Genomic DNA, 19,333 nt, shown 5'->3' with positions numbered 1-19,333 from the left:
ACAAATGTTGGGCAGCAGATTTGAAACTGCAGAACAAGAGGCGGCTTGCTTATGTTCCTTGGGGCATTGAAAAGGATATCTGGTATTACGAGAACATATCTAAGCGAATAGTTTCCACAGATAAAAAAAAAACAGTTTTTACTGGCATGCCCTGAAAAACTCCTAATTACATCACACTAAAGAAGGAAGGTATACAGTGACTGCTCAGCAGTTCTTTTTGTTTTTTTCTCTTAAACAACCTTTTGCAGAAATATTTTTCATGCCTCTGCAAACTTATTGTACGAGCGGTTTGTTTTGCATTGTTTTGTTTGTCTTTCTGCCCACCTGCCAGCAAGCTCGCACAAAACATATGACAAGCTGAAATACATAAAACCTGATGGACTGTGAACAGGCCAAGTCAGAAATATTTCACTCAGAAATGTTTGTGTGATGCTGACAGTCTTTGAGTGGCGATTTACGTGGAGGTCTGGGCACTCATAGAAAAATATTCACCTACCAGGTCACTCACCTATCTGTATATCGGCGGGTAGGTTCATTCAGCAGCAGACCGTTGGGGGCATGTGTGAAGGGTGGCTGACGCAACAGGCGGTAGCGTAAAGGCTGGCAATGGTTGCAGAGTTTATAGTTGGGCTTGGATGTCAAAAGAGTGGCGTCGATCTCCAGATGCTGCTCCATAGTGTAGAACTGTACCCCATACACCTCTTCCTCAATGTCCAGCTTCATAGTGAGCGGGGTATCACAGAAAACATTGCTGGGACCCAGTGAAATGTTGTTTCCACTGACGGTCAGCAGCAAGATGTTATGGATCGCAGGCAGCGCCGTTTCCTCGCGGCTAAGAAATGTAACCCACACAGTCAAGGAGTCAGGTACCAGTGGGTAGGCGAACTCTAGCTGAAGCATGCAGCCCTGTGAAGGGCACTCTGGCAGGCCAACGATGTCTTGCTCGGTTGCTGAATGAGGGCTCCAGGTACGCACACTTGGTTCACAAGCCTGCTCCACATCAGGAGGGCCTATGGGATGAAATTACAAAGCAGTCACACACACACACACACACACACACACACACACACACACGTAGGCAACACAAAACCTTTAAATAATTCATAAGCTTATGTTGACCATTTTATTTATAGCTATGGGTGATTATTAAACACTCATGCAGACACATAATGATGAATTCAAATACACTATTGTACAGAACCTTTAACTATTTAAAGAAAACCGAACAGGTAAATTTAAACTAAATTTTAAAAAAGAGGGCTGACAGATTTTTTTTTTTTTTTTTTAAATTGCATCAACTATCTTTTTGGTGTATCTGCAGTTCTTGCAACATCAAGGTTGAGGTGAAACTGAGAGTTCATTGTGAGTCCATCTGCAGAGGAAAGGCAGAGCTGAGGTGTGTACCTTCTGAGAGGGGCCCTGTGCAGGGTTCTCACTTCAGCGCAGTCATTACAACCTCTAACAGTCACACTCCAGCCATATTTGGAGTCCACACACAGCTAACTTGGATTATCCCAAGTGACGTACACTAACATTCATCAAGCACTTTTAGAAGCCAGCAAGCGGCAGACACTATGTTCTCCCTCAATTTCCTTTTGTGCATTTCCAAGCTGGCAACCAAAGAAGCCATTTGCTAACCTCATTTCTGGGCACCATGCAAAATTCCAGTGTTTAATCAAGTGAAGACTGAATATGGTTTCCAAGCCACATTATCTCAACACATTTATTATTGTACTGTAAGTGTGTGTGTGGCCAATGTGGAGGTGAATTAAAGAGAAGAGAAAGAGAGTAAGAAATAGAGAAGAGAGGGAGAAAAGCGGGAGGCTGGAAGAGAATGAACTAAGGTACTCCAAGAGCTTGGCTTTGCTCGGCTCATGTAATCCCGGCTTTCTGGGTAAATTTTCATTGAGTTTGCAAGGAAAGGAGCTGTAGCCACTGAAAATATTTTGTAATGTCAGCTGTTATGGTGGGCCCCACTCCTGCTCTGGCACAGGAATTATGTGGTTGAAGATTTAAGAGGAGAAAGAGTAGAGGTGCCATTGTGTAACCCAAGGCAGTTTAAACTGTTTTTTTGTTTTGTTTTGTTTTTTAAAGTTGATTGGCAGTATCCTTGTTTGTTTTGGGGTTTTAAAAATAAATTTAATGCAGCTTTATATGCAAATGACGTTTCCACATTCAAATTTTACACATTCCAAGAAATTGGTGCCATTTGGATTCTTGTAACAAGGTTTTGTTTTGGGTAAAATGGGTTAGTGCTTGTTATTTTTTGTTTTCGTTGCAGTTTTTGTTCCCCTTCTGTTAAAAATTTGAATTTGTCACATCCCTTTTTACAACCCCAACTCTGAAAAAAGGGATGGGATGCTGTGTAAAATGTAAATAAAAGATTTGCAAGAAAATTTGTGTTGTTCACAGTAGTACATAGAAAACATTTCAAATGTTTAGACAGAAAAATACTCCCCCCCTCATTTTGAATTTAACAGCAGCAGCACATCACAAATAAGTAGAGACAGCAGTTTATTTAACAGCAGTGCATAAACATGTGGGAGCTGAGGAGACTTTTAGGAGACAAATGTTGTTCTTGGCTGTTCTTGTCTCAGTCCTGGGTCATTTTTTATCATGTTTTGTTTGGTGATGCATTGGTTTAGCATTGTCTTGCTGAAAGGCCTTCCCTGAAGAAGTCGTGATCTGAATGACAACATATTTTACGAAACCTCTATATACCTTTCAGGACTGATGGGGCCTTTCCATATGTCCAAAGTCACTAAATACAAGTTCATACCTTCAGAGATGGTGGCTTTTGAACTGAGCAGTGGTAACAAGCGAGATGGTCTCTCAACTGTTCAGTCAAATTTCAATTTGTTTGACCACAAAACAATTTTCCACTTTGACCCAGAGAAGAAAGTAGCATTTCTGGATCATGTTCACACATGGCGTCTTCTTTGCATCATAGTGCTTTAATCCCAGTTCCAGTTAGCACAGCAAACTGTGTTCACAGATAAGGATTTCTGGAACTGTTCCTGAGCGATTCTGTGATTTCAATGACAGAATCATGTCTGTTTTTTAATGCAGTCCTGCCTAAGAGCCACCGGGCCTGGGGGCATCCAATATTTGATTTCCAGTCTTGTCCAAAGGCGTACTAAGATTTCTCCAGATTATCAAGTTTTTATTATGAGATTATGTACTCTAGATGATGAGATATCCGTAGACCTCACATTTTAAATTGCGGATTATCATTTTGAAATTGTCATATAATTTGTAACTGCAGTTTTTGTGCAGATTAGTGAACCTCTGCTCATCTTCACTTCAAACAAGCTCTGGCATTCTAACATGCTCTTTTTATACCCAATAATGTCACTGAGGTGTTGCCAATTAACCTAATTTGCTGCAAAATGTTCCTCCAGCTGTTTCTTTTTAGTGCCACTTACTTTTCCAGTCTTTTGTTACCCCATCATCAAATTAAAAATGAGCTAATATATTTCATGAAACAGTAAAATGTCTTAGTTTATCTCAGTGGTTATGTTTTGTATTTTATATAGTGTAAAATATGAGATTTGAAAATTGCTGCATTCTGTTTTTATTTACATTTTACACAGTGTCCCAGCTTCTTGGGATTTGGGGTGATGGAAGTTCCCTGATTGTTCTCATTAAGAAATGACTCATTAAGTAGCATACTTTTCAGTTGAAATGCAAGGCCTTCCCTGAAAAAGACATCTGGATGTGAGCATATGCTGCTCTAAAAGCTGTTTACTGTGTGCAGAACTGATGAACTGATGATTATAACTTTGGCATAGGTATGAATGTCTGTTGTCTCTCTGTGTAACCCCTCTGGCAGAACCTTGTCTTTGACCCAATGGCAGCTGGCAGCCAAATATTTTTCAGTAAAAGTTGAGCTAGGTTAAACTTTTTTTTTTGCTGGACAACTCTGCATTTTTCCTCCATTTGTGTTACTTCAGTACTTCTTTTTTTGTTGTTGTCTGGTTGATATGAGGACAGATTTTTATTTATACCAAATGTATTTTTTGTTTCTTTCTGTTAATCAAGCAAATCCTTCATTTGGAGGTTGATGCTTAACTTTAAGAGTATTACACTCTGTGAGGCTTGCTTTTTGCCACATTTAAACTTCATTTAATAACTGTCTGTTAAATGCATCCTAAAGGCTCCTCGTCAACAAAAATGGAATTCCTGACTCGGCAATGACACTGGCCAGTTAAACAACGCAAAAAACTACTGCTAAAACATTTTGCTCTTTTCAAGTCAGGACAATTAATACTTGCTGTAATCGGTGAAGTACAACTCTAGGATAGATGTTGGTTACAATCATACCGATCCAGAAAAAGTCCATAGAGCTGGATGAATAAACAGACAGGGATATGTCCGGGCATGCACACTTTATGCTTTCTAAGAAGTGTCTGGCTCTGGCTTTCACTATCGATGACTCACTGTCACACTGCTACACACTTCCTCGCTTAGAAGGCAGACATGAACCCCCCCTCCAATGCTTTTGCCCTGACACATACAAACAGAGAGACACTTTGCAGACACACAGACTCACTTATACAGGCAATGGGCACTCTTGTCTTGAAAATATATCTCAAATCAGGTAGCATTTACAAGCCCTTTTTTTTCTTTTACATTTTTTAAACAGATGTTATTTTGGTGCACAGTGAAGGAGCTAACTATTATAACTCAAATAGTTACACCATAAGAAAATGTTACAAAATTTACAAGGGACTTTATGCTCTCTGTACACTAAAGTCACTGTAAATTTGGGCTGAATGTGTTAGAATTAAATAGATTTTTTTAGCTGAAGTAACAAATGTGTCCTTTGATTGTGACAGAATGACCAATGCGCTGTGTTTGATCTTGGCAGGATGGATGACAATAATCTCATCCTTTGATATATTGTTTTGTGCTCTGTAGTGTCAATTTGACAGCAGTAATGAAGACAACAAGTGATAAATTACATGTGGAGAAGCTAGACTACCAATGTCATCAGCTCTGTTCACTTCATTCCTCTCTTTTAATTCCCAATGCATCCATCCATTTATCAAACCATCCAATTCAGATTCACTTATTCCATCCAACTGTTTTCTTCCGTTTATCTAAATCAGGGTTGTTGGAGGGGCTGGAGCCTCTCCCAGGTGCCATAAGGCAGGATAAGAGGTCCTGGACAGGCCGCCAGTCTGTCACAGGGCTAACACAAAGAGACAGACAACCATTCATGCTCTCATTCACACCTAAAATTTAGCATCTCAAATTAACCTAATGAGCGTGTATAAAGAGTGTGGGAGGAAGCCAAAGTACCCAGAGAGACACCAAACGGGCACAGGGAGATCATGCAAACTCCACAACGAAAGGCCCGACACTTGGCCGGTGGACTCAGGCCCAGGACCTTCTTGCTGTGAGGTGGCAGTGCTAATTACCATTCTGCTTGCTGTTTTTGTTTGTTTGTTTGTTTGTTTGTTTGTTGTATTGTTATTTGACCCTGATGCAAAATAGCAGTCTATGCTTATACTGTCAGGCAGACAAATCTTTAAAAACTTTTTTAGTGAGGTGTCTGCAATCTCTGATTTTTCACAGATGCTTGCTGTTTAGTTTAAAGGATTAAATCCATAGATGTTTAGAGAAAATAATGTTTGTGCTACAGATTGCAAGTGAAACAATGCAAAGTAAAGCAAAATGCACAGTGCACCACTGTTTTCAATCAGTCCTCCTTCACTCATGTCACCAACCACATGCAATTCTCTTAACTATCTTGGGTGGTTTCGATCCCACCCAATCTCTCTTACCCACTCCTGGAATCCATATCCATGTGTTTTTGCCTTTTTTTTTCCCCATTATTGCTTTTATACTTCAGCCAAATTTCTCCAGGGCTTAGAGTAGTAAAGATTTATGAGAAGCATTCCGGCTCACCCTGGCCATGCTAGTGTTTCCCAGTCAAGTAGTATAGGGAAAAAGACCTTGAAGAACAGGTGCCATGTATGTTTGCATTCATACACGTCAATGCGCCCACATTCCAAAACAGGAATTTTTGCCAGTAATCTAACTATAATAATCTTAAAGCAAGTAATTTAATGTCTAGCATTCTAATGAGAGAACGTGACTGCTGATCACATTTGCAACATTATAGAGGGACAGCAGCTGCAGTATTCTGTGTATCCAGTGAGAAGCTGGCCCGAGCAGAGTTAAGAGAGAACCAAACAAAGACCCTTTCCAAGAGGGAAAATACAGTTTAAACACACATCATATTAGACAAGCCCAGACTTGCCTCTGGTTCACACACTATAACCAGTGTAAAGGCAAGGTTCAGCAGCTGCTGTTCAGCATCCACACATACTGACGCATGATTCAGAATTTTAATCATCTTTGATTAGGATTCATTTCTAGTCTTGTGTTGTGGTTTGACTGTTACCGCAGGTATGACTTTATTATTTATATTTATTGTCACTGATGTGTACATGAATGTAAAAGTTGAATTTATCTATTTTTATATAAGAGTCTGCTGTATAAACACTCAGCAGGCGCTTTATTAGGTACACCCTCTGCACCTAACAAAGGTACATGGGATGTACACATCCTATTGCTGCACCTGTTGGATTGACATCTGATGACTGTGGAGGTCATTTCTGTACACTGGACTCCTTGTGATGTTCAAGAAACCAGTTTGAGATGGTTTAGTCTTTGTGACATTATGCACTGTCCTGTTGGAAGCAACCATCAGAGGTTGGGTACACTGTGGTCATAAAGGGATGGATATGGTCAGCAACAATACTCGGGTGAACTGTGGGATTTAAACAATTTTTAGTTGGTGAGCAAAGTGTGTCAAGAAAATATCTCCCAGACCATTACACCAACAGTAGCACCCTGAACTGGATGGATCTATGCTTTCATGTTGTTTATGCCAACATCCAAATATCACAGCAGAAATTCAGACTCATCAGACCAGACAAATTGAAATTCTTTTCAATGTTCTGTTGTCCAATTTTGGTGAGCCTGTGCAAACTATAGTAGACTCAGTTTCCTGTTCTTACCTGATAAGCACAGCACCTAGTGTGGTCTTCTGCTGCTGTAGCCCATCTGCTTCAAGGTTTGACATTTTTTGCATTCCAGAGACGCTCTTCTGCATACCTTCTTTGTATTAAGTGTTTTTCTGAGGGACTGTTGCCTTCCTATCTGCTCAAAGGACTTTGACCTCTGCCATTTTTGTTACTCACTGGTTATTTTCATTTTTTCAGCTCATTCTGTGTAAACCCTAGAAGTGGCTGTGCAGGAAAATCCAAGTCGATCAGCAGTTTCTAAATTTCATTGACCTTTTTTATGAAGGATTATATAATTTATGCATGGTTATTTCATGAATATGTGCATTCCTGTCATTTTGTAGGTTAGGAGTTAAGCTCGTATTTAAATAACTCTGCTTAAATAAACTTTTGTTGTAAAATGTAAATCCTAGTAATTCTATATATTTGATCACATCAATAACATTATTGTGAAATTGAATTTAAAATTGAATTTGAACAAATTCAGTATTAAACAGTGCTTATAGTGCTTCATATGAGAGATAAATAAACATATATTCAATTTAAACTAAAATAAAGCACAGTAGAGACAAGTATAGATCCAAAGAAAACCTGTCCAAAACAATCAAAACCTTGCCAGCCTCTTAAATTGTAAGGCCTAATAATGACTGGATAATAGATCTCGGTCACAGAAGCTGCAGGGTTGCCCGTCCCTGTTATGGATTCTGGGCTGGTTCTGCACAACCTTATTAGTAATTATGGTTTTTCCCAGTTGCTAAGATCCTTTTTTTTTTAAACCATCCCCTCTTTTCTGAAAACTGTAAACACGAAACCCAATTTTCAAACAACATTAACAAAACCTCTGACTCTACTGGCAAAAACCAAACAATCACATCAAAACAACTTTATCTGTGCCCAAAACCGCACAAAGTTTTCAGACGACAGAAAAGTCAAAATAATAACACTACAGAGCATTCCTTAAACACTACAGCAAAAACAAAAAGAGAAAATTTAAAAATGAGACATTTTTTGTGAGTAAATTATAGACATGTAAATCTCATACTATAAGTTTTGGGCTGTCATTGTATGTACACAAACATGGTCATTCCCAATTGCCCAGTTTTCATCTGAAATTGTTGTTCTACATCTCCCATTTCCTCCTTTGCGCCTCACATTGTTTCGATTTATTGTTGGTATCAACCATCAGCTCATTCTTGCTGGCTGCGCACTCTGTGCTGGCATTTGTTGGTTAACATCAGCAACAAGCCATTGTGTTTAAGAAGTGACATCTGTTTTGCAGTTGTGTTTAACTTCTGCCTCCTGTAGTTAGGATTATACATCACAAGTGAATAACTGTTCGAAATGTGTTTTAGTGAGTGTGAATATGTTTAGAGATTTGCAATGAGACCAAATGAGATCCTGCAAATTGTGCTTAACTAAGCGAAAACTAATTAAGCCAAACAGTCCAAATTGGTAAATGGACTATGCTCATATAGTGCTTTTCTACTTTGAGCATTTAAAGCACTTTCTTACTAGAAGGATCGTTCACCTATCCACACACACACACACACACTTTTTCCTGTGCCCAACCACTTTTAACCAAATGTTCACACACTCACACTGTGATGCATTGCAGGCAACTCGAGGTTCAGTATCTTGCCCAAGAGTGCTTTGACATCCAGACTAAAGGGGCCATGTTTTTATTCTATTCTGTTTTGCGTAGACAAGTTGGCAAAATATAACTTTCGAAGATAATGTCAATAACACTAAAAAACATTATTATTACTATTATTACTATAGTTATTTTTAGGGGTGCTATGATGAAATTTAGAGGTGCCTGAGCACCCATGAAAAGGTTTAAACGTCCTTGTGAGTGGGTCATTGCAACATCTTGATTTCTTTTCTTTTTCAGCCATTCTGTAGTACATTTGCTGCAGCGCTCTTGCTCTTTGTTCTGTTGCATGACCCTGTTCCAGCCAAGCTTTAGCAATCAGACAGATGGCCTGACTCTAGAATACTTCATGGTCATGGTCAACTCAATAATTACAAGGCCCCCAAGTCCTTTGGCTGAAAAAACAACAATGGACAAATCATCTCCATTACGCCGCCATGCTTCACAGCTGGTGTAAGGTGTTTGTTCTGATATTCTATGTTTGGTTTTTATTAAACTTGTTGCTCTGTTTTATGGCCAAATGCCTCCACTTTGGTCTCATCTGCCCAATGGACATTGTGCCTAAGAGTCTTGCAGTTTACTCCGATGCAATTTTCCAAACCTACGCTGTGCTGCCATGTTCTTTTCGAAGAGAAGAGGCTTTCGCCTGTTCTTCCAACCAAGCCTTACTCGTTTGCTCTTTTTCTAATTGTGCTGTTGTGAGTTTTACATTTAAGATGCTAACTGAGGTCTGTGGATGTACCTCCTGGATTTTTTTTGCTGTTTCTCTAATCATTACACTGTCTTCAACAAGCAGTTGATAAGGTGCACCTAACAAAGTGGTCGCTGAGTGTTTATATTTTTTCAAATGTTTACTGCACTTTTAGCTGCACTTAGTTACACGCATGCATAATATCCAAAGTATGTTTGATGCTGCCACTGCCAGGACAACAGTGGGATCAGAGGTACACAGATGGGACAGCAACTATTTTTAAATTTTAAATACTTCATCTCTACTGCCTTATTTATGTCCCAGTCCAATTGCTCTTCTTTCAATTCAGCACCACGGCAAGACTAGAAAAGGAAAAGACAAGGCTCCTCTCAGTAGAGGGTTAGCGCTAACATGTGATCTTTGACCTTGGTTTTGGGCCTGAACCTGCATATGGGAATTGTGGTACCATACAGCACCATCCATTGGGAAACGACCTCCTTGATCCTTCCATGTTGTCCCACGGCCCAAGTGTTATGAATCCAGTGAGTCATTTGCATAGTTTAGGGTTGAGTCAGTCACCAAAGTTTTGTGCATGTTGGGGTACTGACTCACAAAAATTAAACAAACAAACAAGCAACAAAAAAGTTACCTCAAATTGTGTTATGGTACTGTAAACTGTGGATGTGGTGTGGTTTTTATATGAAAAATTGCTTTTAGAAGAAAGAGGTCAAAAACTCAAGAAAGTGACAGATGTCTGAATGACATCAAAGATGTGTTTCTTTGATGTAACAAAGATGTGTTACACTTCCACAGCAAAAGCCAGCCTAGACTGGGAAAATTTAGTGTCAAAAAGAAGTCAAGTATAAAGTATTGTACTATACCTTCAGCCTCTCGAGGGGACCAGTGACCAGATGGATCACATGGTCGTGGAGAAGAAGAGTTTGATGCATACTGTAGTAGGACTCTCCCTTCAGTGCATTTGTCACACACTGATCCCACTTCTCTAGGAAACCAACAGGCAAGCACAGCAACCAACTTAGATACATACCAAATACACGTCATTTATACACGATAAACAAACACAAGAAGTGACAAGACAATTGTAACAATGTTAAGCTTATTAAGCCCTTTAGATTCGGACTCACTTTCATGTATGTAACTGTGTAAACAAGATATTTAGTATTAAATTCCCATCACAATACATGGACCTGCTCAGAACTATAACCTATCTAGTTCATCTCACCTGTCATAAAACTGTCCGGAAATTGGTGGAAACCATTCCAGGGTGATGGAATTATGATGCTGCTCAACCACCTGAGGAGCCATTGGCACCAGAGGAGGTTTGGAAGCAGGCTGCCAGGTCTGATAGATGAGGTCCAGGTAGCAGTGCATCCTAGCCACCTGGTTCATTGTGAAAGAGTCTGTACAAGCATCGTCTGCAGAAAAAAGAGGTAGTTAATCAGTGTGAGGATACAATTTGAGATTGATCATCGTGCAGGTCCATTTTCTATGAATAAAACAAGCTACCTACTCATAATTAATGAGCATTTTCCCTTTAAATAACTTTTTAAAATTCTTTGGCACAACATGAGTGCCATGAAAGATTCGCTAATGCTGAGATTACCTAATACTTTTTCCACACACTATGCACACAGACTCAAAAAGTTCTCTGGGACAGTTTCTATACATTAGCTGTGACACACAAAAAGGGTAACTATAAAGTTTTCCTCTGGTAAGTAGCTCAACACATGCAGAGGCCCAGTCTCACCTGCATAACTCATGTAATTGTTAAACGGTGTATGCGTGAAATGACGGATGCCACAAGTATCATTGCCTGGTTCGGGATCGCTGCAGCCTTTGTATTTGGAAGTGGGTTTGGTGTCTGCACACAAGTCCCCAGTCTCCATTGAGGGCTCAGTCTCCAAGCACGCATCATTGCATGATTCAGTCTCGGACACACCTCGAAACACATGGTAAAGGCCGAGGCTATGACCAATCTCATGGACCATTGTGTCAGTGTGACCAAATGTGCCGTAGAAAGAAGGATTCAGCACAATTCCACCTGGAAAAACACAGTGAAAGAAGTCACTCGTATACAAGATGGAAGCACTCAATCACACACGACACAAATGCCTTTTCCTAATGTAGTGTAAAGTAATTGTGGCACAGGGGTATGATTCAGACAATACATTATTCATGGGCCTCCTCAGCTTCATTATCACCTTCTTCCCTGTTAGAGCTGTGATGAAGACAGAAACTGCTTGGGGCTTGAACTGTAATTACTCCAAATCAACAATCTGGGCTGCCAAAGAAGTTGAAGATGATGTGTGCCTGTACTTATGTAACTGCATGTGAGTTTGCATGTATGCATTTATTTATGTGCTTTGTCTTTTACCCAAGTGTGTGAGGGCCTCTTTGTCCCAGGGCCATGTGGCAACCCCTGCCAGATCTTCATCAGAAGAATTGGCAAAGAAAACATTCAGGTGAGTTGAGCCATCCAACTGCAAAATCTCTTTGAGCTCTTTCATATCCAAATAGGCTCTGTGGGAAAAAAAAACCCCCAAAACAACAGAAAGACAGTATTTCACATTAAGTTAATGGCTTAACAATTAAGACAGTCATTTCCAGATTTCACCAAGTCCAAAGCAAAAAAAAAACAAAAAGAAAAAACACTGTTCCTAGCCAAAAGAGCTTATGCAGTGTCATCATTCACGAAACCAGAACTCAGATTTAGGTCCCTAATGAACTAAAATATTTATTTAATGTGCTGGCAGTTGCAAGCAGAGATGGGCAGTAACGCGTTACTTGTAACGCGTTACTGTAATCTGATTACTTTTTTCAAGTAACGAGTAATGTAAGGGATTACTATTGCAAAAACGGTAATTAGATTACCGTTACTTTCACGTAGGAACGCTGCGTTACTGCGTTACTAAAACCGTGATTTTTTGCGAGAACGTCTCATGACAGTGACGTAAGCGAGTGCGACGTTCGTGACAACAGCTGTCTGCAGATCATAATATATCGAAAAGGGGACAGAGTGTAGCATGCAGCGTTTAAAGCGTGGAAGTACTGACCTTATTTTGAGTTTGATTCCATAAAAGTGACAAAAACATTAGTGTCCGTTGTGCGTGGAAGAAAACTTCTTTTACAGCGAAAAAACCCTAAACTTCCAAGCAAGCACCGAGTGTACTATGACGTAATGTGAAATTCACAGAGAAACTCATGGATTCTTCCACTGACCGCTGCGGCACACCTGCACCAGGGTAAACCTCCTCCGCCTACCCCAGTCCTGCTTTACAGGTGAAAATAGAGCAACAGGACCGCTAGTCTTTGATTTTATTTATTTTCTGCTGTGTTTTACTTGCATCTATTTGAAAGAGTGAGTGTAAACACAAAAAAATATTTTATTTTATGTGCTGGAATGTGCAGAAAATAGGTTTAAATGTTAAACAAATTTCTTCCAGTCAGAGAATGTTGCATATAATTTAATTTTTGCTTGATGCATAAAGTTAAAAGATTAAAACTAATAAAACAAGTTTTAAAAAGAGACTTTTCCATTTGATTACATTTTGTATGATGAATTATGCAGAAAAAGTAGAATTGGGCTGAAAGATCTATCCTTTATCACCTATTCAGGTTGTAAATCGTGTTTTTAAAAAGTAACTAAGTAACTAAGTAACTAAGTAATCGATTACTTTTGAAAATAAGTACTCAGTAAAGTAACGGGATTACTTTTTGGGGGAAGTAATCAGTAATTAGTAACTGATTACTTTTTTCAAGTAACTTGACCAACACTGGTTGCAAGGACCTTGAAACCAAAAGAATGAAGTTCCAAGAAGAATAAATGATCTCGTTGAAGCCAGCTAGTGTTTTAAACCATGTGTACAAATTAATAAGGACGTAATAAAATGCATCTTCTTCAGCTGGTTAGGGGTGAAGAATGTTTTCCTTCCTCCGTCCAAAATGAATGTTGACTACAAACTATCTGGCACTGCCAACAAGTACTTACATAACAATAAAATTATGTTTTAGTTTCTTTCAGCGACTGTACACCAGGACAGGGTTATGATGTTTTTAAATATAATTATATTATTATAATCACTGTAAATCAAGTTGCCATTAGTCTGATTTACACTGAACTAATTTCAGGCTTTAAGGCTCATTTACATTTTTGTGGTGGAAGGGAGAGTACAGACCATGTTGTTGACGTTGTCATTTAGAAAGTACAATAAACCGTATAATAACCCCAAATGTGCAACTATTGACAGTTTGACTGGAACTACAGTGCATGCTAAGAGTCACTATGATGTTTTTATTTTTGTGTGCATGACAATGTTTTATGTTGAAGGACGAATCAAGGAATAGCGAGTTCTGAAACATGGTTCTGGCACCTCATAATTTCAACATACAAGCCACATATACTTTACTGCTGAAAGTCAAATTAGATACTTGATATTGCTTCAGTTCTTTGAGGTTTGTGAACATTTGTTTACTCACAGCTCTACTAAGATCCCGCCACAACATTTCTGTTGGGTTGAAGTCTAGACTTTGACTGGGTCTTTGCAACAGCTTCTTGAGATCATTGTCCCATAATTCCCAAATTCAGCCAAACTTGATCCTTCAGACAGATGACCTTAAAAGAGTTCATGACGGAGTTAACGGCTGCAAGGTCCTGTGACTGCAAAACAAGCCTAAATCATTACCTATCCACCACCGTGCTTGACAATTGGTACGAGGTGTTTGTGCTGATATGCTCTGTTTATTTTTTGTGGCACTTTGCCTAATGGCTAAAACATCTCCACTTTGGGTTCCTCTGTCTTGTGGTTTGATGAAACTTGGAAAAACTTGAGCTGTGCTATCGTGTTCCTTTTGTAGAGAAGAGGTTTTCCTGTGCCGACCCTTCCCGAACAAGCCATACTTGTTGAGACTTTTTTCATATTACAACTGAGGCCTGTAGAGTCTGAGATGTAGCTCTTGTTTTCTTTCTTTTGTATTTTGGCTTGTTTGTGGGACTTCCATTCCTGAGAATTGGCTTGTACCAATTCTCTTGTACCTACCCTTTTAGTTCTTATAGAATCTTGTGGGTGTGCTTTGTTTTTCAAAAAACTACACTGAGTCCTGGGAAAACTTGTTTGTTTTTTTTCACATGATTGCACTCCAAAGTTGTAAATACATGTATATTGTGATAAATATTTGAAATATGAATGCCTTTTTCTTTGAATGTCTATAAATACCAACATTTTTATATGATGCATGAAAAAATGTCACTCTGGCCTTTTGTATTAAGAAAAAATATTATAATTTATATGAGAGATTGTTAGCATGCTCATAGAATGAACTAATGTTCTACAACAAGATGTTCTTTTCACTGCATCATGAGTTTTCTACCGAGAATCTGAGACCAGTCTGACTCATTTATGTCAGCCTGACACTTGAATTAATTGTTTAGGTATTCCAATGTCTCCCTTCCCAAGGCATAATGTTTTGTCTCAGGCTCTGTGAGCATTAACGGCAGTACAAATGAGTGCAATCACTCAACACAATGAGATATCTTTCCAGCAGTGAAACTGTCATTCATTTTATGAATACGTCAAGCACAGTTTTCTCTATGAGCCTGGCTGGTGGTCCTGGCAAACAGCATCAACAAGCTCAGTCATCTCTTGGAAAAGTCAGTAATTTGTTGCATATGCTGAAATGATAGTTTATTCTTTTCCTTTGGCTTAGGGAGACTTTTGAAATAGATATTCAGTGGATGTATAAACAAGAGTTTATCAGAAACAAAACAAGACCCAAGTCATACTATGGCAAATTAGATCTGTAGATGTTTTGACCCATTTTGTGTGACCCTTTTGCCTGCCTTATATTTTGAGCTCACATTTTGCATGTCCTCATAAGATTAAGTGAACTGAGGCTAAACTTGACTCTCCTCCAGTAAATAAAAATAAATTGATTTCATTCACTGTTCTTCTTCTGTGGTCACTTGTAGAGGGCAAAAGGCAAAGTACACCCTGGAGACTCGGCTGCCAGTCAATCACATGATTATCACAGGAAGACATATCCACACCTACAACCACATTAAACTTTGGACTGTGGGAGGACACCCACATAGGCAAACTCAGAGAAAGGAGAAACAAAACAGGAGGTCCAAATTCGAATGCTATTCACTTTGCTTTAATTCAGCATCATTTTAATCATAGACTTCCCTGAGCATGTTGGATTTTATTAACTTAGTACATGAAAAGTGCAAATTGTTTTTAAAATTTGTTGAATCTGTTCCAGCAGCAACTTTTCATGCACGCAAATCAATTTGTAAAAGTTTTTTTTTCTTTTCATTTTTTTCACTACAGTTCATATCACATTTGTCCCACTTAAGGGAACTGAGGTAAATATATAGTTAAAAGGAAAATCTTCAAAGACTCATACCTTTGTGAAGTGTAATCCTGGACTGTGCTATTTATATTTACTCTCCCACTCAATACATAAAATGGGTCAGTATGTTTTGAATTGCTATGAAGCAAGGTGGTGCATAGTGCACCTGATTTGATTCCTTTACTATACCAGCTGAAGCAAGTCACCAGAGGTTATCACAAACAAGTGTCACAAACTACTGCTGTTTAATTAAGTGAACGATCCTGTAATCATTTAAAAGTGGAGGTGTCAGATTTGATATCTTCATGTTCCAGATGAATTACAGTGTTTTGTTTGGTTGTACCAATAGGCGTAGCTGCATGAGCATTTTAGCATTAGAACAAATATGTCTTTGCATGCTGTTTTTCCTATTTATGGTATCAGGTACTTTAAATTGTAATTGTCGTTCATGTGCTGCATCTCTGTGTGTGTTTTTAAACAGGGTCTTTTTCCTATCTTCTAGAGATCTTCTGAGTTAGACATCTTATGCAACTCAGTGCATTTTAGCATGTAGACATGGTCAAGACGACCTGCTGAAGTTCAGTCAAAATGGGGAAGAGAGGTGATTTACATGACTTTGAACGTGCCCTGACTGTTGGTGCCAGATGAGCTGGTCTGAGTATTTCACAAGCTGCTGATCTACTGGGATTTTCCCACACAATCATCTGTAGTTTTCACAGAGAATGATCGGAAAAAGAGAAAATATCTTCAGTGAAAATGCCTTGTTGATGCCAGGGGTCAAAGGAAAATGGCCAGGCTGCTTGAAACCAACAGAAAGAAAACAATAACTCAAATCGTCACTGGATTGAACTACTGGATGTAGAAGACCGTTTCTGAGAGCACAGCACGTGGAACTTTGAAGTAGATGAGCTACAGCAGCAGAAGACCACACTTGTCAGCTAAGAACAGGAAAGTGAAGCTACAACTAACACTGGCTAACTAACACTGACAATAGAAGATTTGTAAAATATTTCCGGCTTTTGGCCTCCACAGTCACCAGATCTCAATCCAATAGAACACTTTTGACATGTGATGGAACGTCTGTATAAAATATTTAAATGTATGCCTCATAGCATATGTTCTTGTAGCCTAAAGACAGCATTTTAAAAGTCAGTAACGCTGTTGTTTGGCAGTGTTTTGGAAGAATTTTGACCAGTAAGATAATTTCTTTTTCCCCACAGCAATAACCCTACTAAGGTTACCGCCAATGCACATTTTATATGCAGCTACACAAAGTGCCTCATAAAATCTCTGCAAGTTTTGCTGGACAAATCTGCTTCTACCTGAAGTAGCAAGTCAAATAAGGGCTGCTTAGTGAAGATTCGGTGCTCCCCTAAAACAGACGTTTTCGATAAAAGGTTTAGTGTACTACATGCTTTCATCAAGCCTATGCAAGAGCAACAGAGGGCATTCGCAGGGGCCAGGTCTCAGGAGAGAGACAGAGAGAGAGAAAACAGATCATATAAGGTCCCTCTTTCTAATAATTTCAGGAATTTCATTATTTCCTCAGAAAATATTTGTCCAGAGTTTTTGGACATGCATGTTGGGAGAAAGGGGTCACGCGGTTTTTGATGCTGAAATGAATGAGTCAGCAATGAATAAGTGGAGAAATTCTCGATTTAATTTACTAATCACAATTTCATTTTTTTAACAGCCTTGGCCCTTAACACTTTAGCGTGCAAGAGAGAATCAAAGCAAGACTCGGTTTTACTGTAATCAGCTGACAAAAGCTGAACATACAAAAAGCTTTTGTATGTCTGCATGTGCATGTGTGCATGTTTCTGATTTCACACAGTGTCTGACTATGTTGTCATGGATGTTTTACATTTTCGTTTGCTGCCGTTACAGGAAATCAGTCCCCAGTGATACTATCATAGGGGTGTAATCAGAACTGCTCTGAGAATTGAACTATCTATTCACGTCTTACTCAAACCTCCCTGCAAATTACCCTTTACCTCACTTTACACCAACCGCCCAATGTTCTCTCTCATAGACCCCTCAACTATTTCCCCATCCAATAACCCATGTTTCCCACTCTTGCCTCTTATCATGTTTTTTCAGCTTAGATGAGCCACTTGGGAGAGACAGGATTTTCCATGCATTTAACCACACTACTTTTGTCCTGGGAAAACAAGTTTCAAAGACTTACAAAGAGAGAGGAGGGGAGAAAAAAAAACACGAGGGAGGGAAAGTGCCAAAGGTAAGGCGAGTGAAGAAAATTGATCCTAACTATAATGAAGCGTCACTGCAGGGCATCTCTGCTGGGGAAATTCAGGGGTCCATGAGGCAGCTCAAACTGTCGTGTTAATGCTTTTATATCTGATACATATTAAATGGGGGATTATGACTTCATCCATTCACATCCATATATAATTCATATAAAGCTATAAATTCGCCTCGTATACATGTGTCTAGGGCAGCTAAGTGTGAAAGCTGGGCCACGCTCGCATGGCAATGACAGTCTCATAGCCAAGAACACTTTTGAAATTAGAGGGGGCCCTCAGCTCCCCTGTCATCAAGTCGGTCAACACCACAGCCCCATCATTCATCTATGTCTTTATTACTATACTTAGGCTCTCTTCTTTAACCTTCCAGCTTAGTCCTCGGAATATTTCTCCCTTCAAGGAAGACGCATGCATAAGAAATGTTGCTGAGTTTTGTTTTTTTTTAAATCATTGTTTAGAGACATATGAAACAGATGATTGGATAGCCCTGGGCCTTTCTAACTCTCCAAGTTCTTATCTGAAGTAAAAGCCCTTAATGGAGTGCTGAGTGTAACTCTCTCACTTTCTGGCAGAAATGTGTGAAACGCTTCATCAGAACCTTACTTGACTTCTGAACCACAGTTACCTTGCCAATGCAATATCAGCTGAATTCCCCCATGTGTCATATTTTCAAAAGACCACCAACAAAATCTGGCTATATATTATCCCGTCAAAGCCAGATGCGACCCTGCATTCCTACGATAGCCCACGTAAAGCCACCCACCTCCCACAATCCCTTCAGTCCTCTAGTTATGCATAAAATCTACTTTTTCACTTCTCCCAGCCCCCACAAGAGCGCAGGTGAAACTCTGACAACAGGTGGTTTTATAAGTGGGCTACGGCTTTAAAGGGGAAGTGAAAAGTCCTGGTATTTACACCCAAGCACTCCATTATGTTTTATGGGATAGGGGCTTAAGGTTTAGACGACCAACTGTAAAACTCTATGTCAAGAGCCCTGCACCAAGCTGGAATACAGCGTGGAGAAGGAGTGAATGAAAGACGTGAGACGCTCCATCCATTAACCTGCCACAGGGAGAGGTATTGACTCAGGAGGGAGGGGGCAGGGACGGCAAGAGGCCGAGGGAAAACAGATGACCTGTTCGCCCCTGACAATGCAAAGCCAGAACTTTATTTTCTAAAAGGCTAAAATGGTTGATTGTGAGGCGTTTCCAAAAGATTTCTTTCATCAGTTGCAAAAATGTCATGTATTAAGTTCCTGTGTACCCTGTGATTTTGTACCTGTAATTATATCAATGTCTAATTGGGAATAAAACAAGCACAA

The 19,333-nt window shown here is 39.4% G+C and overlaps 1 protein-coding gene across 1 annotated transcript in view; it reads right to left on the bottom strand.

Moving 5' to 3' along the window:
* pappaa (pregnancy-associated plasma protein A, pappalysin 1a) overlaps window positions 1–19,333 on the bottom strand; it is a 94,035-nt gene that overhangs the window by 64,399 nt on the left and 10,303 nt on the right. The window contains exons 3-7 of the mRNA XM_039615829.1: window positions 11,775–11,920; window positions 11,148–11,441; window positions 10,623–10,815; window positions 10,261–10,382; window positions 509–1,010 (exon numbers count right to left, since the gene is read on the bottom strand). Of these exons, the coding sequence (XP_039471763.1) occupies window positions 509–1,010; window positions 10,261–10,382; window positions 10,623–10,815; window positions 11,148–11,441; window positions 11,775–11,920 (1,257 nt within the window). The remainder of the gene's footprint in view (window positions 1–508; window positions 1,011–10,260; window positions 10,383–10,622; window positions 10,816–11,147; window positions 11,442–11,774; window positions 11,921–19,333) is intronic.

The sequence above is a fragment of the Oreochromis aureus genome, linkage group 7, assembly GCF_013358895.1.
Source record: "Oreochromis aureus strain Israel breed Guangdong linkage group 7, ZZ_aureus, whole genome shotgun sequence".
NCBI lineage: Eukaryota > Metazoa > Chordata > Actinopteri > Cichliformes > Cichlidae > Oreochromis > Oreochromis aureus.
This window is presented reverse-complemented; position numbering and strand designations above follow the sequence as displayed.